Raw genomic sequence first — 27,570 nt, 5'->3', positions numbered from 1 at the left:
AATTTATTATGGGTTTCCTATTTTATTTCTTTAAAAATTTATAATATTTAAACATTAATTGTCATGATTGTTGGGGGTTGTGGGATTGGAATTTTTTTTTCACAAATTTTTTTTCTATTTTACATTGATTATTTTTTGTTTATAAATAAAAGCAAAAAATACTGATATGGCAGGATTCCAAACAGGGAGTGTAACTTACTATATATATATAGGTATTGTGACAAAGCACAATATTGCACAATGTCAGAGTATAAAGGTATTAAATAGCAAGAAATTTTCAATTGAAAATAGATTCAAATCTTTTAATCAATTTCAACAGAATTAATGTAAAGTCTTTATTTTTTGGGGGTTCTAATTTTTGCATTACTAGTTAGGATATTGTTCTGTTTTTTTAAATTGATCCACATTGAGGTTCAAAGTGCGAAAATTATTTTTTTTCAGTCCTATGCTGCATCTTATACAAGTTAGTGTGCATTCAGATTTTTAATATTGGGCCCTGTTTCCAAATTAGTCTATATTAATAGTCCAGTTAAACTAAGTTTTAACCTCAAACCAATTTCAACAGAAAATGTTTAAGTTCTAATCTATAGCATTAAGCCCTGAATATACACAGAAAAAAAGTCCCACAAAATCAAACTTGAGGAAAACTCAAAATTAGCATTTTTAATTCCCTATGGAAATTAACATTGGAAGTGGAGATTACTCCACAAAAATGAGTCTTTTTTAGGTCAATTTATCGTTTATTTTCTTTTAAAAAATTTATGTAAAGTATGATACTTTGATGGGGTTATAAGTTTGTATTTGTCTAAATTATATAAATCTTCTGCTCATGAAATGTACAAAACTGAAGTGTTATGGATATTTTTATTTTATTTCCAGCATTTTTCATTAAAGAAATTGCAAATTTGTGGCTTTGAGATCATTTTGAAAAAAAAAAAAATGTAAAAATTTGATATTGTATAAATATTTGTTTATTATATTTGTTCAGCATCTTCCCTGTTTAAAGAAACTTGTAACCACATAAAGAAGAATATATATGCTTAATTATTTCAATTAAATTTGACATTCTTTACCTTGACATTTTGAAAAAATCAGTAAATGTTCAACTAATGAATAATGATTTTTTTTTGTGTTCTTCAAGCCCCACCTTGGTGCATTATGTTTGCAGTCTGTCCTGCTTAAGATTAAAGCTTTTAGTCAAGGTAATTTTTAATGAAGTTGAAGGCCAATCACCTTGAAAGCTAGTATATCCAAATTCAGACAGTATAAAGTGACGATATTAAAGGTTCGTTGAAGGATAAAAAACTTAATTCATATACTTTCTTCACTGACCCCCCATCCCACCCCCCTTATTAACTTAATTTGGGAAACATTGATTTACCTATTTGTATATATGTGAAATCGATTTAAGTTTTAAAAAAACTTGCAGCAATATTACCCCCCCCCCCCCCCCCACAAATTTTTGTTTGTAATAACATCAAAATGGAATATTACAATCATTAATAAAAAAAATATGCAATACTATATTTTCCAAGGTCAACAACAAGGAATAGATATGTATTACTGTTAGTGAATAAATGAAATAAGGCATTGAGCTATTGCATTAATGATGTTAGACAATATTCTTAAATCTATAGATATTAATCTAAAGGCTTTAAAGAGCCTGTGTTTCTCACCTTAGTCAATATACATTTTTACAAAGGACACTCTCAAACATTGTAAGGAAAAATAGAATTCCTGAGAAAAATCTCTGTTTTGTTGATTTTGTATTACTGATTATTAAGTTTGTTTTGTTGCTCTCTGTCATCTTTAATTTTTTGCTCAAACACAAAAGAGGGTGATTTTTTTTTTATGGCTGCCAATCACTCCTATGTCATAACTGCGTAGACAATGGCAATTTGAAGTGCCCTGTAACTGTAGAAAATTAAAAAAAAAAAAAAAAATCAGGAAAATTTCCCGAATTTTTCATTGTACTGATGAACTCAAAATCGTTCAAAAACATTTTTGTAGTGTTTTTGAATTTCCAGATCTGTGCAGAAATCTACATTCGTTTCCGGTCTTGTTTGCATGAGACTGAATAAAATGTATATTTATAAGTCTACTCTAAGAAAGGAACTAAATACTAATTAATTTTTATGAATTGTTTGTTATAAAAGAAACGTTACCTGATGACAGCGTTTCTTTGTTTACATTGAATATGAAGTCATAACTTGAAATTAATTCTATTGTAATGATTTAAACAGGTTCCAGACACCACATCAGCAAGTTGAACTCCGAGGATCATCACAGAATAAGATTTATGAACAAGCCACAATGTACAACCCAACAAATCATCATAAACAGGCTGCAATGTACACTCCAACTAGTCATCATAAACAGGTTAATAAAACAATGTACACTCCAACTAGTCATCATAAACAGGCTGATAATACAATGTATACTCCAACTAGTCATCATAAACAGGTAAATACAATGTACACTCCAACTAGTCATTATAAACAGGTTGATAATTCAATGAACACTCAACTAGTCATCATGAATAGGTTGGCAATACAATGTACCCCAACTAGTCATGAATAGGTTGGCAATACAATGTATTCCCAATTAGTCATGAAGGGGTTGGCAATACAACGTACCCCAACTAGTCATCATGAAAAGGTTGGCAATACAATGTACTCCCAACTAGTCATCATGAATAGGTTGGCAATACAATGTACCCCAACTAGTCATGAATAGGTTGGCAGTACAATGTATTCCCAACTAGTCATGAATAGGTTGGCAATACAATGTACCCCAACTAGTCATGAATAGGTTGGCAATACAATGTATTCCCAACTAGTCATGAATAGGTTGGCAATACAATGTACTCCCAACTAGTCATCATGAATAGGTTGGCAATACAATGTACCCCAACTAGTCATGAATAGGTTGGCAATACAATGTATTCCCAACTAGTCATGAATATGTTGGCAATACAATGTACTCCTAACTAGTCATCATGAATAGGTTGGCAATACAATGTATTCCCAACTAGTCATGAATAGGTTGGCAATACAATGTACTCCCAACTAGTCATCATGAATAGGTTGGCAATACAATGTACTCCTAACTAGTCATCATGAATAGGTTGGCAATACAATGTACCCCAACTAGTCATCATGAACATGTTAATAATTCAATGTACACTCCCAACTAGTCATCCTGAATAATTTGGTAATACAATGTACTCCAACTAGTCATCATGACTAGGTTGACAATACAATGTACTCCAACTAGTAGTCATCATAAACATGTTGATAATTCAATGTACACTCCCAACTTGTCTTCATGAATAGGTTGGCAATACAATGTACTCCAACTAGTCATCATAAACAGGTGGAAAATACAATGTGGACTTCCAACTAGTCATCATGAATAGGTTGGCACAACAATGTACTCCCAACAAATCATCATACACAGGCTGCAATGTACGCTCCAACTAGTCATCAGAAACAGGTTGATAATACAATGTACACTCCAACTAGTCATCATAAACAGGTTGATAATACAATGTACACTCCAACTAGTCATCATAAACAGGTTGATAATACAATGTACACTCCAACTAGTCATCATAAAGAGGTTTATAATACAATGTACGCGCCAACTAGTCATCATAAACAGGTTGATAATACAATGTACACTCCAACTAGTCATCATAAAGAGGTTGATAATACAATGTACGCTCCAACTAGTCATCATAAACAGGTTGATAATACAATGTACACTCCAACTAGTCATCATGAACAGGTTGATAATACAATGTACTCCCAACAAATCATCATAAACAGGCTGCAATGTACGCTCCAACTAGTCATCATAAACAGGTTGGTTATACAATGTACACTCCAACTAGTCATCATAAACAGGTTGATAATTCAATGTACACTCCAACTAGTCATCAAAAACAGGTTGGTTATACAATGTACACTCCAACTAGTCATCATAAACAGGTTGATAATTCAATGTACACTCCAACTTATCATAAACCGGTTGGTAATACAATGTTCACTCAAAACAAATCATCATAAACAGGTTGATAATACAATGTACATCCAACTAGTCATCATGCATAGGTTGATAATACAATGTACACTCCAACTTGTCATCATAAACAGGTTGATAATACAATGTACACTCCAAACAAATCATCATAAACAGGCTGCAATGTACACTCCAACTAATCATAAACCGGTTGGTAATACAATGTTCACTCCAAACAAATCATCATAAACAGGTTGAAAATACAATGTACACCCAACTAGTCATCATAAACAGGTTGATAATATCATGTACATTCCAAACAAATCATCATAAGCAGGTTGGTAATACAATGTACACTCCAAACAAATCATCATAAACAGGTTGATAATATAATGATTACTCCAACTAGTCAGCATAAACAGATTGATAATACAATGTACACCCCACTAGTCATCATGCATAGGTTGATAATACCATGTACACTCCAACTAGTCATCATAAGCAGGTTGGTAATACAAGGTACACTCCAACTAGTCATCATAAACAGGTTGATAATACAATGTACACTCCAACTAGTCATCATAAACAGGATGATAATATAATGTACACTCCAACTTGTCATCATAAACTGGTTGATAATACAATGTACACTCCAACTAGTCATTATATTCATAAACAGGTTAATAATACAATGTACACTCCAACTAGTCATTATATTCATAAACAGGTTAATAATACAATGTACACTCCAACTAGTCATCATAAACAGGTGGATAATACAATGTACACTCCAACTAGTCATCATGCATAGGTTGATAATACAATGTACTCCCAACAAATCATCATAAACAGGCTGCAATGTATGCTCTAACTAGTCATCAGAAACAGGTTGGTAATACAATGTACACTCCAACTAGTCATTATAAACAGGTTGATAATACAATGTACACTCCAACTAGTCATCATAAACAGGTTGATAATACAATGGACACTCCAACTAGTCATCATAAAGAGGTTTATAATACAATGTACTCCCAACAAATCATCATAAACAGGCTGCAATGTACGCTCCAACTAGTCATCATAAACAGGTTGGTAATACAATGTACACTCCAACTAGTCATTATAAACAGGTTGATAATACAATGTACACTCCAATTAGTCATCATAAACAGGTTGATAATACAATGGACACTCCAACTAGTAATCATAAACAGGTTGATAATACAATGTACACTCCAACTAGTCATCATAAAGAGGTTTATAATACAATGTACTCCCAACAAATCATCATAAACAGGCTGCAATGTACGCTCCAACTAGTCATCATAAACAGGTTGGTAATACAATGTACACTCCAACTAGTCATCATAAAGAGGTTGATAATACAATGTACACTCCAACTAGTCATCATAAACAGGTTGATAATACAATGTACACTCCAACTAGTCATCATGAATAGGTTGATAATTCAATGTACATCCAACTAGTCATCATGAATAGGTTGGCAATACAATGTACTCCAACTAGTCATGAATAGGTTGGCAATACAATATACATTTAACTAGTCATCATGAACAGGTTGGTTATACAATGTACACTTCAACTAGCCATCATAAGCAGGTTAATACAATGTACACTTCTACTAGTCATCATAAATATGTTAATACAATGTACACTCTAACTAGTCATCATAAACAGGTTGATAATACAATGTACACTCCAACTTGTCATCATAAACAGGTTGATAATACAATGTACACTCAAACTAGTCATCATAAACAGGTTGGTAATACAATGTACACTCCAACTAGTCATCGTAAAGAGGTTGATAATACAATGTACACTCCAACTAGTCATCATAAACAGGTGGATAATACAATGTGTACTTCCAACTAGTCATCATAAACAGGTTGATAATACAATGTCCTCCCAACAAATCATCATAAACAGGCTGCAAAATACGCCCCAACTAGTCATCATACTAGTAAACAGATTGGTAATACAATGTACACTCCAAACATATCATCCTAAACAGGTTGGTAATACAATGTACACTCCAACTAATCATCATAAACAGGTTGGTAATACAATGTACTCAAACTACTCATCATAAACGGGTTGGTAATACAAGGTACACTCTAACTAGTCATCATAAACAGGTTAATAAAATACAATGTACACTCCAACTCGTCATCATAAACAGGTTGATAATACAATGTACACTCCAACAAATCATCAAAAACAGGTGGTCTTGGTTAATACAATGTACACCCAAACAAATCATCATAAACAGGTTGATAATACAATGTACACTTCAACTAGTCATCATAAACAGATGGATTATACAATGTACACTCCAAACAAATAACTAGTCATCATGCACAGGTTGGTTATACAATGTAAATTTCAACCAGTCATCATAAACAGGTTAAAACAATGTACACTCCAACTAGTCATCATGAATAGGTTGAAAATTCAATGTACATCCAACTAGTCATCATGAATAGGTTGGCAATACAATGTACTCCAACTAGTCATGAATAGGTTGGCAATACAATGTACATTTAACTAGTCATCATAAAAAGGTTAATACAATGTACACTGCAACTAGTCATCATAAACAGGTTAATACAATGTACACCCCAACTAGTCATCATGAATAGGTTGATAATTCAATGTACATCCAACTAGTCATCATGAATAGGTTGGCAATACAATGTACTACAACTAGTCATGAATAGGTTGGCAATACAATATACATTTAACTAGTCATCATGCACAGGTTGGTTATACAATGTAAATTTCAACCAGTCATCATAAACAGGTTAAAACAATGTACACTCCAACTAGTCATCATGAATAGGTTGAAAATTCAATGTACATCCAACTAGTCATCATGAATAGGTTGGCAATACAATGTACCCCAACTAGTCATGAATAGGTTGGCAATACAATGTATTCCCAACTAGTCATGAATATGTTGGCAATACAATGTACTCCTAACTAGTCATCATGAATAGGTTGGCAATACAATGTATTCCCAACTAGTCATGAATAGGTTGGCAATACAATGTACTCCCAACTAGTCATCATGAATAGGTTGGCAATACAATGTACTCCTAACTAGTCATCATGAATAGGTTGGCAATACAATGTACCCCAACTAGTCATCATGAACATGTTAATAATTCAATGTACACTCCCAACTAGTCATCCTGAATAATTTGGTAATACAATGTACTCCAACTAGTCATCATGACTAGGTTGACAATACAATGTACTCCAACTAGTAGTCATCATAAACATGTTGATAATTCAATGTACACTCCCAACTTGTCTTCATGAATAGGTTGGCAATACAATGTACTCCAACTAGTAGTCATCATAAACATGTTGATAATTCAATGTACACTCCCAACTTGTCTTCATGAATAGGTTGGCAATACAATGTACTCCAACTAGTCATCATAAACAGGTGGAAAATACAATGTGTACTTCCAACTAGTCATCATGAATAGGTTGGCACTACAATGTACTCCCAACAAATCGTCATAAACAGGCTGCAATGTACGCTCCAACTAGTCATCATAAACAGGTTGATAATACAATGTACACTCCAACTAGTCATCATAAACAGGTTGATAATACAATGTACACTCCAACTAGTCATCATAAACAGGTTGATAATACAATGTACACTCCAACTAGTCATCATAAAGAGGTTTATAATGCAATGTACGCTCCAACTAGTCATCATAAACAGGTTGATAATACAATGTACACTCCAACTAGTCATCATAAACAGGTTGATAATACAATGTACACTCCAACTAGTCATCATAAACAGGTTGATAATACAATGTACACTCCATCTAGTCATCATAAACAGGTTGATAATACAATGTACGCTCCAACTAGTCATCATAAACAGGTTGATAATACAATGTACACTCCAACTAGACATCATGAACAGGTTGATAATACAATGTACTCCCAACAAATCATCATAAACAGGCTGCAATGTACGCTCCAACTAGTCATCATAAACAGGTTGGTTATACAATGTACACTCCAACTAGTCATCATAAACAGGTTGATAATTCAATGTACACTCCAACTAGTCATCAAAAACAGGTTGGTTATACAATGTACACTCCAACTAGTCATCATAAACAGGTTGATAATTCAATGTACACTCCAACTAGTCATCAAAAACAGGTTGGTTATACAATGTACACTCCAACTTATCATAAACAGGTTGGTAATACAATGTTCACTCAAAACAAATCATCATAAACAGGTTGATAATACAATGTACATCCAACTAGTCATCATGCATAGGTTGATAATACAATGTACACTCCAACTTGTCATCATAAACAGGTTGATAATACAATGTACACTCCAAACAAATCATCATAAACAGGCTGCAATGTACACTCCAACTAATCATAAACCGGTTGGTAATACAATGTTCACTCCAAACAAATCATCATAAACAGGTTGATAATACAATGTACACCCAACTAGTCATCATAAACAGGTTGATAATATCATGTACACTCCAAACAAATCATCATAAGCAGGTTGGTAATACAATGTACACTCCAAACAAATCATCATAAACAGGTTGATAATATAATGTATACTCCAACTAGTCAGCATAAACAGATTGATAATACAATGTACACCCCACTAGTCATCATGCATAGGTTGATAATACCATGTACACTCCAACTAGTCATCATAAGCAGGTTGGTAATACAAGGTACACTCCAACTAGTCATCATAAACAGGTTGATAATATAATGTACACTCCAACTAGTCATTATATTCATAAACAGGTTAATAATACAATGTACACTCCAACTAGTCATCATAAACAGGTGGATAATACAATGTACACTCCAACTAGTCATCATGCATAGGTTGATAATACAATGTACTCCCAACAAATCATCATAAACAGGCTGCAATGTATGCTCCAACTAGTCATCAGAAACAGGTTGGTAATACAATGTACACTCCAACTAGTCATTATAAACAGGTTGATAATACAATGTACACTCCAACTAGTCATCATAAACAGGTTGATAATACAATGGACACTCCAACTAGTCATCATAAAGAGGTTTATAATACAATGTACTCCCAATAAATCATCATAAACAGGCTGAAATGTACGCTCCAACTAGTCATCATAAACAGGTTGGTAATACAATGTACACTCCAACTAGTCATTATAAACAGGTTGATAATACAATGTACACTCCAATTAGTCATCATAAACAGGTTGATAATACAATGGACACTCCAACTAGTAATCATAAACAGGTTGATAATACAATGTACACTCCAACTAGTCATCATAAAGAGGTTTATAATACAATGTACTCCCAACAAATCATCATACATAGGCTGCAATGTACGCTCCAACTAGTCATCATAAACAGGTTGGTAATACAATGTACACTCCAACTAGTCATCATAAAGAGGTTGATAATACAATGTACACTCCAACTAGTCATCATGAATAGGTTGATAATTCAATGTACATCCAACTAGTCATCATGAATAGGTTGGCAATACAATGTACTCCAACTAGTCATGAATAGGTTGGCAATACAATATACATTTAACTAGTCATCATGAACAGGTTGGTTATACAATGTACACTTCAACTAGCTATCATAAGCAGGTTAATACAATGTACACTTCTACTAGTCATCATAAATATGTTAATACAATGTACACTCTAACTAGTCATCATAAACAGGTTGATAATACAATGTACACTCCAACTTGTCTTCATAAACAGGTTGATAATACAATGTACACTCAAACTAGTCATCATAAACAGGTTGGTAATACAATGTACACTCCAACTAGTCATCATAAACAGGTTGGTAATACAATGTACACTCCAACTAGTCATCATAAAGAGGTTGATAATACAATGTACACTCCAACTAGTCATCATAAACAGGTGGATAATACAATGTGTACTTCCAACTAGTCATCATAAACAGGTTGATAATACAATGTCCTCCCAACAAATCATCATAAACAGGCTGCAATGTACGCCCCAACTAGTCATCATACTAGTAAACAGATTGGTAATACAATGTACACTCCAAACATATCATCATAAACAGGTTGGTAATACAATGTACTCAAACTACTCATCATAAACGGGTTGGTAATACAATGTACACTCTAACTAGTCATCATAAACAGGTTAATAAAATACAATGTACACTCCAACTCGTCATCATAAACAGGTTGATAATACAATGTACACTCCAACAAATCATCAAAAACAGGTGGTCTTGGTTAATACAATGTGCACCCAAACAAATCATCATAAACAGGTTGATAATACAATGTACACTTCAACTAGTCATCATAAACAGATGGATTATACAATGTACACTCCAAACAAATAACTAGTCATCATGCACAGGTTGGTTATACAATGTAAATTTCAACCAGTCATCATAAACAGGTTAAAACAATGTACACTCCAACTAGTCATTATGAATAGGTTGAAAATTCAATGTACATCCAACTAGTCATCATGAATAGGTTGGCAATGTACTCCAACTAGTCATGAATAGGTTGGCAATACAATGTACATTTAACTAGTCATCATAAAAAGGTTAATACAATGTACACTGCAACTAGTCATCATAAACAGGTTAATACAATGTACACCCCAACTAGTCATCATGAATAGGTTGATATTTCAATGTACATCCAACTAGTCATCATGAATAGGTTGGCAATACAATGTACTACAACTAGTCATGAATAGGTTGGCAATACAATATACATTTAACTAGTCATCATGCACAGGTTGGTTATACAATGTAAATTTCAACCAGTCATCATAAACAGGTTAAAACAATGTACACTCCAACTAGTCATCATGAATAGGTTGAAAATTCAATGTACATCCAACTAGTCATCACGAATAGGTTGGCAATACAATGTACTCCAACTAGTCATGAATAGGTTGGCAATACAATGTACATTTAACTAGTCATCATAAAAAGGTTAATACAATGTACACTGCAACTAGTCATCATAAACAGGTTAATACAATGTACACTCCAACTAGTCATCATAAACATGTTAATACAATGTACACTCCAACTAGTCATCATAAACAGGTTAATACAATGTACACTCCGTCTAGTCATCATAAACAGGTTGATCATACAAGTCATCATGAATAGGTTGGCAATACAATGTACATCCAACTAGTCATCATAAATATAGGTTGTTAATTCAATGTACATCCAACTAGTCATCATGAATAGGTTGATAATTCAATGTACATCCAACTAGTCATCATGAATAGTTTGGCAATACAATGTACTCAAACTAGTCATGAATAGGTTGGCAATACAATGTACATTTAACACGTCATCATGAATAGGTTGGCAATACAATGTACTCCAAACTAGTCATCATGAATAGGTTGAAAATTCAATGTACATCCAACTAGTCATCACGAATAGGTTGGCAATACAATGTACTCCAACTAATCATAAAAAGGTTAATACAATGTACACTGCAACTAGTCATCTTAAACAGGTTAATACAATGTACACTCCAACTAGTCATCATAAACATGTTAATACAATGTACACTCCAACTAGTCATCATAAACAGGTTAATACAATGTACACTCCATCTAGTCATCATAAACAGGTTGATCATACAAGTCATCATGAATAGGTTGGCAATACAATGTACATCCAACTAGTCATCATAAATAGGTTGTTAATTCAATGTACATCCAACTAGTCATCATGAATAGGTTGATAATTCAATGTACATCCAACTAGTCATCATGAATAGTTTGGCAATACAATGTACTCAAACTAGTCATGAATAGGTTGGCAATACAATGTACATTTAACACGTCATCATGAATAGGTTGGCAATACAATGTACTCCAAACTAGTCATCATGAATAGGTTGGCAATACAATGTACATCCAACTAGTCATCAATAGGTTGGCAATACAATGTACTCCCAATTAGTCGTCATGAATAGGTTGGCAATGCAATGTACATCCAACAAGTCGTCATGAACAGGTTGGCAATATCATGTACATCCAACTAGTTGTCATGAATAGGTTGGCAATACAATGTTCACTCCCAAGTAGTCATCATGAATAGGTTGATAATTCAATGTACATCCAACTAGTCATCATGAATAGGTTGGCAATACAATGTACTCCCAACTAGTCATCATGAATAGGTTGGCAATACAATGTACCCCAACTAGTCAGGAATAGGTTGGCAATACAATGTACTCCAACTAGTCATGAATAGGTTGGCAATACAATGTACTCCCAACTAGTCATCATGAATAGCTTGGCAATACAATGTACATCCAACTAGTCATCATGAATAGATTGGCAATACAATGTACTTCTAACTAGTCATCATGAATAGGTTGGCAATACAATGTACTCCCAACTAGTCATCATGAATAGGTTGGCAATACAATGTACCCCAACTAGTCAGGAATAGGTTGGCAATACAATGTACTCCAACTAGTCATGAATAGGTTGGCAATACAATGTACTCCCAACTAGTCATCATGAATAGCTTGGCAATACAATGTACATCCAACTAGTCATCATGAATAGATTGGCAATACAATGTACTTCTAACTAGTCATCATGAATAGGTTGGCAATACAATGTACACTCCCAACTAGTCATCATGAATAGGTTGGCAATACAATGTACTCCCAACTAGTCATCATGAATAGGTTGGCAATACAATGTACACTCCCAACTAGTCCTCATGAATAGGTTGGCAATACAATGTACTCCCAACTAGTCATCATGAATAGGTTGGCAATACAATGTACCCCAACTAGTCATGAATAGGTTGGCAATACAATGTACTCCAACTAGTCATGAATAGCTTGGCAATACAATGTACATCCAACTAGTCATCATGAATAGATTGGCAATACAATGTACTTCCAACTAGTCATCATGAATAGGTTGGCAATACAATGTACTCCAACTAGTCATGAATAGGTTGGCAATACAATGTACATTTAACTAGTCATCATGAATAGCTTGGCAATACAATGTACTCCAACAAGTCATCATGAATAGGTTGGCAATACAATGTACTCCAACTAGTCATGAATAGGTTGGCAATACAATGTACATCTAACTAGTCATCATGAATAGCTTGGCAATACAATGTACTCCAAACTAGTCATCATGAATAGGTTGCCAATACAATGTATTCCCAACTAGTCATCATGAATAGATTGGCAATACAATGTACTCCCAACTAGTCATGGATAGGTTGGCAATACAATGTACTCCAAACTAGTCATCATGAATAGATTGGCAATACAATGTACCCCAACTAGTCAGGAATAGGTTGGCAATACAATGTACTCCCAACTAGTCATGAATAGGTTGGCAATACAATGTACTCCCAACTAGTCATGGATAGGTTGGCAATACAATGTACTCCCAACAAGTCATCATGAATAGGTTGGCAATACAATGTACCCCAACTAGTAATGAAAAGGTTGGCAATACAATGTACTCCCAACTAGTCATGGAGAAGGTTGGCAATACAATGTACTCCCAACTAGTCATCATGAATAGGTTGGCAATACAATGTACCCCAACTAGTCATGAATAGGTTGGCAATACAATGTACTCCCAACTAGTCATCATGAATAGGTTGGCAATACAATGTACCCCAACTAGTCATGAATAGGTTGGCAATACAATGTATTCCCAACTAGTCATGAATAGGTTGGCAATACAATGTACCCCAACTAGTCATGAATAATTGGCAATACAATGTACTCCCAACTAGTCATCATGAATAGGTTGGCAATACAATGTATTCCCAACTAGTCATGAATAGGTTGGCAATACAATGTATCCCAACTAGTCATCATGAATATGTTGGCAATACAATGTACTCCTAACTAGTCATCATGAATAGGTTGGCAATACAATGTACTCCAACTAGTCATGAATAGGTTGACAATACAATGTACTCCCAATTAGTCATCATGAAAAGGTTGGCAATACAATGTACTCCAACTAGTCATGAATAGGTTGGCAATACAATGTACTCCCAACTAGTCATCATGAATAGCTTGGCAATACAATGTACATCCAACTAGTCATCATGAATAGATTGGCAATACAATGTACTTCTAACTAGTCATCATGAATAGGTTGGCAATACAATGTACTCCCAACTAGTCATCATGAATAGGTTGGCAATACAATGTACCCCAACTAGTCAGGAATAGGTTGGCAATACAATGTACTCCAACTAGTCATGAATAGGTTGGCAATACAATGTACTCCCAACTAGTCATCATGAATAGCTTGGCAATACAATGTACATCCAACTAGTCATCATGAATAGATTGGCAATACAATGTACTTCTAACTAGTCATCATGAATAGGTTGGCAATACAATGTACACTCCCAACTAGTCATCATGAATAGGTTGGCAATACAATGTACTCCCAACTAGTCATCATGAATAGGTTGGCAATACAATGTACACTCCCAACTAGTCCTCATGAATAGGTTGGCAATACAATGTACTCCCAACTAGTCATCATGAATAGGTTGGCAATACAATGTACCCCAACTAGTCATGAATAGGTTGGCAATACAATGTACTCCAACTAGTCATGAATAGGTTGGCAATACAATGTACTCCCAACTAGTCATCATGAATAGCTTGGCAATACAATGTACATCCAACTAGTCATCATGAATAGATTGGCAATACAATGTACTTCCAACTAGTCATCATGAATAGGTTGGCAATACAATGTACTCCAACTAGTCATGAATAGGTTGGCAATACAATGTACATTTAACTAGTCATCATGAATAGCTTGGCAATACAATGTACTCCAACAAGTCATCATGAATAGGTTGGCAATACAATGTACTCCAACTAGTCATGAATAGGTTGGCAATACAATGTACATCTAACTAGTCATCATGAATAGCTTGGCAATACAATGTACTCCAAACTAGTCATCATGAATAGGTTGCCAATACAATGTATTCCCAACTAGTCATCATGAATAGATTGGCAATACAATGTACTCCCAACTAGTCATGGATAGGTTGGCAATACAATGTACTCCAAACTAGTCATCATGAATAGATTGGCAATACAATGTACCCCAACTAGTCAGGAATAGGTTGGCAATACAATGTACTCTCAACTAGTCATGAATAGGTTGGCAATACAATGTACTCCCAACTAGTCATGGATAGGTTGGCAATACAATGTACTCCCAACAAGTCATCATGAATAGGTTGGCAATACAATGTACCCCAACTAGTAATGAAAAGGTTGGCAATACAATGTACTCCCAACTAGTCATGGAGAAGGTTGGCAATACAATGTACTCCCAACTAGTCATCATGAATAGGTTGGCAATACAATGTACCCCAACTAGTCATGAATAGGTTGGCAATACAATGTACTCCCAACTAGTCATCATGAATAGGTTGGCAATACAATGTACCCCAACTAGTCATGAATAGGTTGGCAATACAATGTATTCCCAACTAGTCATGAATAGGTTGGCAATACAATATACCCCAACTAGTCATGAATAATTGGCAATACAATGTACTCCCAACTAGTCATCATGAATAGGTTGGCAATACAATGTATTCCCAACTAGTCATGAATAGGTTGGCAATACAATGTATCCCAACTAGTCATCATGAATATGTTGGCAATACAATGTACTCCTAACTAGTCATCATGAATAGGTTGGCAATACAATGTACTCCAACTAGTCATGAATAGGTTGACAATACAATGTACTCCAACTAGTCATGAATAGGTTGGCAATACAATGTATCCCAACTAGTCATCATGAATATGTTGGCAATACAATGTACTCCTAACTAGTCATCATGAATAGGTTGGCAATACAATGTACTCCAACTAGTCATGAATAGGTTGACAATACAATGTATTCCCAATTAGTCATCATGAAAAGGTTGGCAATACAATGTACTCCAACTAGTCATCATGAAAAGGTTGGCAATACAATGTACTCCAACTAGTCATCATAAACAGGTTGATAATTGTTTCTCATACCATCCTTATCTTCCTATTTATATTTAAAAAAAAATATATACATAAACATGTAGAATGATTTAAGTTCAAACACGTTACAGATGCTGTTCACTATTTTTTTTCCTTGGAGGACACAATTTTATTAGATAACAATCACTCCAAAACAAATTGCCCTGTAGATGGACCATATATCATAACTGTTAATGTGAAATGCTGTCCACTTCCTTAGGGAAACATTCCATTGCAATGGACATTAGTTAATTAATACCAAAGTTCTATATTTTATATTGCCTTTTTCTCGTGATAAATATAGTAAAGTTCTTCAAATTCAATTTTATACTATGCACACTTCCTTCTTTCATTGTCATTAGCATTAACTTGGTATTTCTGAGAACTTAAATATCTACATATTCACTTCCTTCCATCATTTTTTTGGTTAAAATTGTATATCAATCACTTTCTTATCATTGTTCAGATTTTTATTAAAATTTAAGTATATTAAAACTTTTTAATGACCTCTGTATAACTTCCCTTTAAGGACACAATTTTATAGCAACTAATTTGAAAACTTGTTTTATGGGTGGACACTATTTCATAGCTTTTGCAGTAAAAATCTGTTCACTCGAGGAACATTATTCCAATGCAATGGACATTATAAAATACCAAAATTCTATGAACAATGATGAAAAACTGTCCAGGTGTACACTTTTTTGCAGGACACTATTATGTCTTGCACTGGTTGATCTAATGGAACAATGCTAGTTCCCTATCAATTTGTATAACATTTCTGGTTGGTTGTTCCTGGCTTACAGCCTAGGACTCTGAACTAACAGGTTTTAGTAAATCTTTTAACTTTGTACTATAATTTTGGTATGATTAATTATAAAATAAAAATTTGGTCGTATATATTGGTATCACCTTGGCGTCGTTGTCGTCGTCGTCGTCATCTGAATTCTTTTAGTTTTCGCACTTGAAATCTATGAAATTTAAACACAAGGTTTATGACCATAAAAGGAAGGTTGGGATTGATTTTGGGAGTTTTGGTTCTATCAGTTTAGAAATAAGGGGCCCAAAGGGTCCAACATTAAACTTTGTTTGATTTCATCAAAAATTGGGGTTCTTTGATATGTCGAATCTAACTGTGTATGTAGATTCTTATTTTTTGTCCTGTTTTCAAATTGGTCTACATTAAGGTCCAAAGGGTTCAAATTAAACTTAGTTTGATTTTAACAAAAATTGAATCCTTGGGTTTCTTTGATGTGCTGAATCTAAAACTGTACTTAGATTTTTTATTATTGGCCAAGTTTTCAAGTTGGTCCAAATCAGGGTCCAAAATTATACTTTGTTTGATTTCATCAAAAATTGAATATTTTGGGTTCTTTGATATGCCAAATCTAAATGTGTATGTAGATTCTCAATTTTTTGTCCCGTTTTCAAATTGGTCTACATTAAAGTCCAAAGGATCCAAAATTTAACTAAGTTTGATTTTAACAAAAATGGAATTCTTGGGCTTCTTTGATATGCTGAATCTAAACATGTACTTTGATTTTTGATTATGAGCCCAGTTTTCAAGTTGTTCCAAATCAGGATCCCAAATTATTGTCTTAAGTATTGTGCAATAGCAAGAAATTTTCAATTGCACAGTATTCAGTAATAGCAAGAAATCTGCAATTGCACAGTATTGTGCAATAGCAAGAAAGTTTCCATTGCACATTATTGCACAGTAGCAAGAAGTCTTCAATTGCACAGTATTGTGCAATAGCAAGTCTTTTCAATTGCACAGTATTGCGCATTAGCAAGAAATATCTAATTGTGCAATAGCAAGATTTTTTTTGATTGGAGTTATCTTTCCTTGTCCAGAATAGTAGTTGAATCAACTTAAATCATTGTTTTATACAAAATACAATGTATATTCACTTTTACTACCAACTAATAAATTAAAACAATCTTTACCATTCAGTGATAACAAGCACTTTTTTACATTTTAATATTTTATGATGTATTTACATGAGTAGTAATTGTTGCAAACTCCATTAGAAATTTGAATTGAGATTAGTTTTGGAATAAGGGAAAAGGGATGTGAAAAAAAAATTGGGGGGAGGGGGGTCAATTTTTCTCATTTCAGATTTCATAAATGAAAAGAAAATTTCTTCAAACTTTTTTTTGAGAAGATTTATATTCAACAGCAAAGTGAATTGCTCAAAGACAAAACAAAATTTTTTAGTTCATTAAAACACATTCATTCTGTGTCAGAAACCTATGCTGTGTCAACTTTTTAATCACAATCCAAATTTAGAGCTGAATCCAGCTTGAATGTTGTGTCCATATTTGCCCCAACCGTTCAGGGTTTAACCTCTGCGGTCATATAAAGCTGTGCCCTGCGGAGCATCTGGTTATTGACTAGAAACCAACCTAGTTGTTGTAATAGGTAAAAGTATAAGTGATAATCTATAAATTTCCAACAAAAATGTATGTTTATGTTGCATCTGATTTCAGCAACTTCAATATATTCCATCAGGAAATAGCAGTACTCCTATAAGAATGCACAGTATATTGCAGCCATCTGGAACAAATGATTCAGGTCGACATGTCTACACACCACATCCAAATACTGGTCAAGTAATATATGTGTCTGAGCCACAAATACAGTACATGTCACAGCCCCTCAATGCATCAACAGCAACAATAAAAACAAAGACTACCAACACCAGTACACCAAAGAATAAACACAAAACTAAGGTATTTTCTACTAATCCAAGAATTTGACAGTATTAAATTTCCAGGGGTTTTTCATTGATATCAAACAATATTTTTTAAGAAAGAAGTTATTATTTTATAACATATCACAATGGATGTGGTAATTGGCAATTTGGCAGTTTTAATAGTTTAGAATTTAATGGAACTTACAATCTTTTTATTACCCTAGTTCTTATAAAAAAAAAAAAGCAGAGGACAAATATTTAGTAGTTTACAAAACTTTGAATTTTTCGAAAAAACTAAGGATTTTCTTACCCCAGGAGTAGATTACCTTAGCCATATTTGGCACAACTTTTTGGAATTTTGGATCCTCAATGCTCTTCAACTTTGTATTTATTTGGCTTTTTAACTATTTTGATCTGAGCGTCACTGATGAATCTTATGTAGACGAAACGCATGTCTGGCGTATAAAATTATAATCCTGGTACATTTGATAGCTATAGTATCCATTGGAAAATTTGCTTGCTATTACCCTCAAAACCAGTCATTAAAATCGTGAACCTTCAAATTTAAAAATAAAGTTGAGCATGTTTTATGTAATTGAATGACTAACTTTAACTCTAAAAGAAGGGACAGTGAATTTTTTTTAATAGAAAATCCATTATATTATCAAAATCATCATAAATGTACCAATATTGAATTATTGACTTTCCTGACACTAAGTTGCCAATTTTTTAGGCAGTTAAACTGCCTTCTGCGAACACCCTAGATTTGTCTTGTACCCAATAAATGCTGAACTACTTGCCATTGTTATCATCTAGCTGGATATTACATTATTTATAACTAATTGGACAGTGAGTTTTTTCATACTTTTAATTCTAGATTACAAAAAATATGACCAGAAAAACCTTAAATGATCGTCGAATCACCCAAAAGTTTTGAAGTTGCACATATGAAGTATAGCGCATTAGAAATCCTTATGTAGTTTATTATCCCCTGAGCTTTTGGCTAAGATGTCGAAGAACAAATGTATGAAATATTTAATAGCCAAAAATCTCTAAAGTTAAGTGATTTAGATTTCTAAAATGGCAAAAGACATAGGAATATTGTTTGTAGCCAACTACGTCAGTATATATTAAAATGAGTTCAGCTTTTCATACTGTTGTGACAATTTTAAAATAGAAGACGAAATTTTCGTATCTTTTCAATTTGGAGGCATGGGTTCAAATTAACGGTGATACGAGGTCTGCCACCTTCCACTTTTGCAGTCGGACTTTCGACTTGGTTACTAGCTACGACCGACAGACCTTCCACTTGAAAGAAAAAAAAAATAACTTTGCAAACCTTTTTACCAAAGTCTCCTAATAAACAATCTCAAAACTTATTTTCATCATTATTATTCATGACAGTGATGTTCATTTTGTTCAACTGCTAGCTTTATACAGAAACTCGCCGAAAAATAATGTGTAATTTAAATTCGAGTAAAATCGTATCTGACAAAAACAAAATGATTGCTGTAATTACAATATTGGTTTCAATCAGGACGCGGATAAGGGTAATTCTGGCTTTTGACTATCATCTAAAAAAAAAATAAGGACAAGTGACGAAATACATCTATGCATGAAAATATTTTGTACAGAAACTCAAAATTACTCTTTAAGGCGGCTCGCAGGTCTAAATCAAATTGTTTATTTAATATAGGATATATCTATATTTTTCTATAAATTAACTTTATCTTATACCTAATAGAAAAATGAAATAAAAAAATGGGGTCACCGTGCATTTACGCTCACAATCTGCCTTCGCAAAAAGCATACATTTTTGTTAATGTCCTTTTTTTCTGTTGAACTAATAGGAGAAATATTGGTAATATCGAAATAAAAAAAGAACTAAATTACAGAAATTGGTTAAATTTTACAATTATTCAGTTTATGTAAAGCCTATTGGAAAACAACAATAAAAAATATAGGTCACCGATGAGTTAAAAAAGTTATTTCATTTTTAGAGTCAAAAATGGCATTTTTGCACCAAAGGGAGATAATTTGAAGCTTTTTCAATGATATCTAAATTTTAAAGGTCACCTGGAGCCAACATGTATTGATTTTTTTGAAAAATTCTTGTACCATAAGATAAAGTAACAACTACTTAAGGTAATTAATAAAATTTATAAAGAATTATGAATGTTTGGTTTTTGTCTGAAAATCTTATACCCGCGAGCCTCCTTAACAAATTTTAAATGACAAAATCCAATACAATGTGACAGCTGGGAACAGTATATCTAACAATATATATGTTCTTAGTGACCGTATAACTTTTCTTTATCAGTGATAAATGTTGATAATGCATGTTAGATGATTTTAAGGTGTAAACATATTACTGCAATTTCAATGTGAATTTTTTCTCAATTTTGATGGGTCAGTTGATATAGCTGGAAGTTTCTTACTCTATTTTCACAAATAGTGCAACTACCCATAGATTATATGATACCTAAATGTCAGCAAATAATGTGATAAATAGGTGGAGTTCTTTGGGCCACTCAACCCACTCCTGTTTGATAACTTTGAAACAGATGAGATTCCAACCCTCAACCATATACATTCATATATGGGACTATATAATAATCAAATGAAATATAGGGGAAGTCCCTAGGGTCACCCCACCCCTTCCTGTTTTAGAACTTGGAAACAGTCGAGATCCACACCTCTAAACCATATTTATTCGTGTATAGGACAATATATTAAAGTAATCAAATGAAATACAGGGGGAGTCCCTGGGGTCCCCCCCATCCCTCCTGTTTTTGGAACTTTGAAACAGTCAAGATCCCACCCTTAACCATATATATTCATGTATAGTACCATTAAATAAATCAAATGAAATATAGGGGAAAACCCTGGGGGTCACCCTTAACCATATATACTCATGTATGGGACTATATAACAAATTGAGATCCCCACCTCTAAATTAGATGAAATATAGGGGGAGTCCTTGCGATCACTCTACCCCTCCTGTTTTAGAACTTGGAAACAGTCCAGATCCCCACCTTTGAATTAAACCATATATATTCATGTATGGGACAAAAGAACTAATCAAATGAAATATAGGGGAAGTCACAGGGGTCACCCCACCCCCTCCTGTTTGAAAACTTGATAACAGTCGAGATCCCCACCCCTAAACCATATATATTTATGTATGGGACAATATAAAAAGATCAAATGAAATATAGGGGTAGTCCGTAGGGTCACCCCACCCCCTCTTGTGTGTGTTTTGAGAACTTGTAAGAGATATCAACTCCTAAACCATATTCATTCCTGTTTGTCATTTCAAAAAAGATTGAATGACATACAAGGTCAATCTCATGAGCGTCATATATGCATATCACTTTGCTAGACCTAACAAATGTGTACTAGTTTTTGCCCAATGTCAGGCGACCATGGGAATGAATAATTATGGGAGCTTTGTTTGGGAGACTTCTTAACAACATTATGTTGCAATTATTTCTTGTTTATTATAAACTTTTATTGATGGAAAAAAATGAATAGGTTTAAAGAATTTATCTTAATTATATTTTGAATTATTTCTGGTCCTAAAAGTTTCATTTTAATATGGCTCATTTTAAAGAATATAACATATCTTTCAAGCCCAAGAATGTTTAACCAACTGTTTTATAATTACCTGACATTTTATTCCAAACATCATGGACTTGGAATAAGTTAAGGTGGGGTCAATTACATTTACTATGGGCAGGTCAGGATTTTTTAAATCTTTAAAAAAAGTTGAAGAAACATTGCCACAGTTTTCATAATTATGTTTGCCTTGGTTTTTGGTTAACTGCCTACAGTGCTTAAAGTGCTTTGATTTATCGTATACTTTTACCTTTACTACAAGACATCATGTAATAACTTGGCTACTGCACTGCACAAGTCCAAGGAGAAAACTGTGATTAAAGAATGTAAACACACATGCTTTTGAAAGGAAATAAAAATAACAGATTCTTAAAGAATAACATCAAAACAACAAATCATTTAACAACTGCTCACCCTGGCCCAAGGGCCCCATGGCAGAACTTTGCATCAGTCATCTGTTGATGTCTGTCTTTGTCATCAGTCTTATTTAAAAAATCTTCTCCTGAAAATACTGGGCCAAATACCAAATTATACTAGGAACTTTGTTATTAACAATGTCATAATATCTGTTCCTATTGGAAATGTCATCAGTCTTATTTAAAAAATCTTCTCCTGAAAATACTGGGCCAAATACCAAATTATACTAGGAACTTTGTTATTAACAATGTCATAATATCTGTTCCTATTGGAAAACAAAATTCTATACCATTCATTCCATTACAATTACAATTTATTCCTTGTAGAAATAATATACCAGAATACTTTTTCTAGTTGAAACTTACAGTTACATGAAAAATAACTTAAACTCCCTCACCAACAAGTCCACTCAATTTAGTAGAATATGGACCTGGCCTTTAAAGTAATTGCAACAGAAGAAGTTTGAGTGTTAATCTTAAGCATTATATCCATTTGGCCCGAGAACACAGTTATTTCATAGTGCATTTCTTTTGGACAATAAATTCAAATTAAATAAATCGCACCTGCTCTTTCTCAAAAACATTTATACAGTGTAGTGTACTACCAGTGAGACAAATAATATCAAAATAATAGAAATTTTTACCAGCTCTAACTCAAAATATTGACAATTCTGTGTTAAGGGGGTGTAAAATTCAGTTTGACAGCTTCAGACGTGATAAATTGAACTGGACCAAATCACTACTTAACATAAAGATTCAGCACCCAAATCTTTTTGACATGTAATTACATCCCCCTACTTAATATTTCATGCATTTAATATCAAGAAATAAATTGTGAAAGAGTATCAAATAAAACATGCAAGTTGTACACTGTTTATAATAGGGACAATATTCGTAGACAACGAAAACCAAAGGACGATAACTGTGTCTTTGGACCTAATAATTAAAAAAAAAAGTCTAATAAAATATAACTTGAGGTAGAGTAAAAAATAATGATTTTAAAATTCCTATGGAGATTTGCTATGAAATGGGAGATAACTCTGCACAAAAAGGCAGAAATATCAATAAAAATATATACAAAATTATAACTTTACAGCTACTATTCTGCAGAATGTATTGGTTCTTGATATTTTAGCTGTCTTTAGAGTGTAACAAACCACTCTAAATGTGTTTTCATATATTTTATCAAGCTTCAACCTAGATTTCATAATTCATTACTTGACCACTTTTTACCGATCGTGCAAGGGCTGTCTAACCAGTCAAGGTCGTTAAAAACTTTCATTTGTTGTTGACCGTTCAATAAATTTTTCAACAAGTCCAGGTAAAGAATCTCAAATTTAATAAAAATAATAAAGTAAACATATTTTTCTTTTTGTGGTTTTAAGTTTTCTTTAAACAAGGCAGATGCTGATTAAATATAATTTACAGATATAAACAATACTGAATTTTCACATTATTTTTTCAAAATGATCACAAAGCCACAAATTTGCAATTTCTTTAACCCTTTCCTCCATAATGACGCCTTTTGACGCCACCCCCTTTACTCCATAATGACGCCTTTTGACGCCTGTGTAGTACCTCAGTTGAAACACTTCGACTACAAAGTGTCTGCAGTTGACTTAATAAATATTTGTATCCAATATGAAAAGGAATATCATAGGAATATCTGTCTTAAATTTATTTGATGAAATAGTTGTTTTTCACAATGCTTTCATACTTCAAATCATAAGTTCAGCATTTTATCAAAAAAATCCTTATGCGAATCAAGTTTGCAAAAAAAAAATTTCAATGGAGGAAAGGGTTAAAGAAAAATGTGGGGAAAAAAAGAAAAAAAAAAAAAATATAACGCATACTGAGTGGTTTTGTACATTTCATGAGCGGGAGATCTGATATAATATGGTCAAATACTTACTTAAATCTCCATCAGAGTATCATGCTTTACATGAATTTTAAGAAAATCAACCAAAAAAAGACTCATTCTTCTCTTTCCAAATTGCTGATTTTGAGTTTTTCATCAAGTTAGATTTTATGGGACTTTTCTATTTGGAGCTTATAATGCTAAAGATTGGAACGTAAACATTTTCTGTTGCAATTAGTTTGAGGTTAAAGTAATTTTAGTTTGACTGGACTATTTGCTGAAATATTCTTTATACATGTATTACCATATCTTTAGTTCTTCTACCAAAATATCAATAAGTGAGGGGAGGCACACATATGAAATGTATAGCCAGTTAAGGTCGTTAAAAACTTCTATTTGCTATATGATTATGAAATCATGAAAACAGGCTATTTGGAAAAACTTTTTAGAAGAATTGATAAGAAAAAAATCTGTACCCATTTCATGCTCATCTATTTAAAATTATGATGCAGATATAAAATTGTTTTTATTATAAATCACAAAATAATACCGGTCAGTTTTTTATCTCCTTTTAGACAGAAGTACCTAATTGGTCGAAGAAATCTGAGTCAAACTTTGCCTTACAGCCAATACAGGTAAGTCTCATTTAACTGGTTAATATAGCAACACAATGTACATACACAAAGATTCACTCAAACAATCAAATTTAAAAAAAAAAACTTTAAATGGGTAATTTATTGTGGTTTCTGTCACTACTCGGTATACTCCTTTGAACCATCAGTATGTTGTTTTACCAAATGACCCTGTGTAAGTTTTCTTCTCCCCTTTTACAAATTATTTTCCTTTAATTGTTTTTTAACATGGCTTTTTCTTTGAGGATATCATGACCTTATTTGGACAATAGGTGCATCTCATCATGAAGTATCACCAGTGTTGTATGCACCTGGAAAACATTAAATACCTTTAATTGCATATATATTTTTGATTGTTACAAATAGAATTGATCTGAGAATGGCAACATGAACAGAAACACTAAAGCTATGCAAATCATAAACAAAAATATAAGTATTTTGTTATTAACCCTTATAAGAGTTATTTTTCTTGAAGTGATAGGGACAAGGCACCTTCACCAATAATCTTACGCCTATAGCATAGAATGTTCCTTTCAAAGAACTACGTTGAATGCTTATGACTGAAAAATGTTCAACCATCTGTTCAGAAGTTATGTCAATTAAGTATAGTTTTTGTGTATATCTGTAAGACTCTGAACCGCCATTGTACTCCGAACCCTGATGGTCACGCTGGGATGCAATGGTTTGATACTGAAGTGCATTTTTGATCACAATTCGAAGTGTGATGGTGTCATTATGACGCTATCTTCTTGATAGCTACGCTGAAATGCGATGGTCCACACAAATCTTATGGAGACTGAAATGGGGAATGTTGTCAAAGAGACATCAACTCATCGAAGGTCAATGTAGATTAAAAAAAAAAAACACACATATTTTAAAAAATACACACAATAAAACTCAGTTTGAAAGAAGTTAGTGTCCGATGTCAGAATGGGTAATAAAATTAACTTTAATTGTATAAGCAAAAAATCAATGATAAACTCAATAAAAAAAGACTACTTACAGTTACTGACATTATACAGGTCTTATAATATTTTAATACTACATGAAATAGGGGATATTTTTTGGTGGATAGGAAAAATCTACAAAAGGTTCTGTTTAATGCACGATGGTGTGTGACATTCTCTCAATACATTCTATTTGGCAGACGTACATTTTTTTTTAAAATGATTATGTATGTACAAAACACTTATAGATAAACAACATATAAACTTATCTAATTTATTGCACTCCCTTTTTGAAGAATGAAAGAAAATTATAGAAAATATTGTTGTTTGAAAAAAAATAGAAGAAAAATATACATACAGTCAAATCTGATTAAACCCGACCCTGAATAAACCGGTTTCCTGTCCATTCCGCCCCGGCCAAAAATGAAAGTCCCATAGTTTTCCATTCAAAGTATTTGTTAAAATACCCTTTGTAAACCGGACCCTGTGTATTCTGAATTCAGGTCTAATTATGAAGTCCTAATACTCTTAATTTCATTAATTATTACCTGTTAAACCCGGTTTAGCTAATTAATTTCAATGATCGATATGCAATCACAACATATTTGATAATTAATTAGTCAGGTGTCAAACTGTGAACCTACAATCGTACAGTAGTGAGCTGTATTATTTATTAAAACATTATAAACGTGTCAATTAAACAAAAAGACACACCGAATATATCTCGGATTGAACTTACGTTTTAACTTTGATAAACAAATTAAAATCGGGTAGTAAGAAATTCAAATGGTGATTTCGAAATCCTGGGTTCCCTGTTGTGAACCCCTAAACAAATGACCTTGATAATGAAAAACACCCGGATGACAACAATCAATGGATATTGTACACTGTACGACAACGTTTCAAAAGTGATGAAATTACGTTTGATAATATTCTGGCTTTTAAAACGGCCGTTCCAACATTTCAAATTATTGATCATGGGAGTAAATTGAAACTCTCGTCTTACAATCCAAACAACACAAGCATTATGATGTAAATGCAAACAATGAAAAACGAAGTGAAAGTATTTTAATTTATCAGATATAATTTACAATTATAGAGAACTTTTACATACAAAATGTCGGACTCACAAGTCATTAACTTTCGGTCAAAATGGAAACCTGAATAAACCGGCTCACTGTCCAAACCAGCCCTTTTTCATAGTCCAGTAGCTGGGCGGTTTATACAGGTTTT

General features: G+C 33.2%; 1 protein-coding gene across 5 annotated transcripts in view; it reads left to right on the top strand.

Annotated features, from left to right (window-relative positions):
* LOC134683345 (uncharacterized) overlaps window positions 1-27,570 on the top strand; it is a 61,774-nt gene that overhangs the window by 14,254 nt on the left and 19,950 nt on the right. For 4 of the 5 annotated variants that reach the window (XM_063542591.1, XM_063542592.1, XM_063542590.1 and 1 more), the window contains exons 5-7: window positions 2,244-2,463; window positions 18,661-18,903; window positions 25,334-25,393. In XM_063542591.1, coding sequence (XP_063398661.1) covers window positions 2,244-2,463; window positions 18,661-18,903; window positions 25,334-25,393 — 523 coding nt within the window. The remainder of the gene's footprint in view (window positions 1-2,243; window positions 2,464-18,660; window positions 18,904-25,333; window positions 25,394-27,570) is intronic. The other variant, XM_063542593.1, reaches the window with a different exon arrangement.

This window comes from Mytilus trossulus, chromosome 9 (assembly GCF_036588685.1).
Source record: "Mytilus trossulus isolate FHL-02 chromosome 9, PNRI_Mtr1.1.1.hap1, whole genome shotgun sequence".
NCBI lineage: Eukaryota > Metazoa > Mollusca > Bivalvia > Mytilida > Mytilidae > Mytilus > Mytilus trossulus.
The sequence above is the reverse complement of the archived record's forward strand: the minus strand, read 5'-3'. Positions and strand labels throughout refer to the sequence as shown.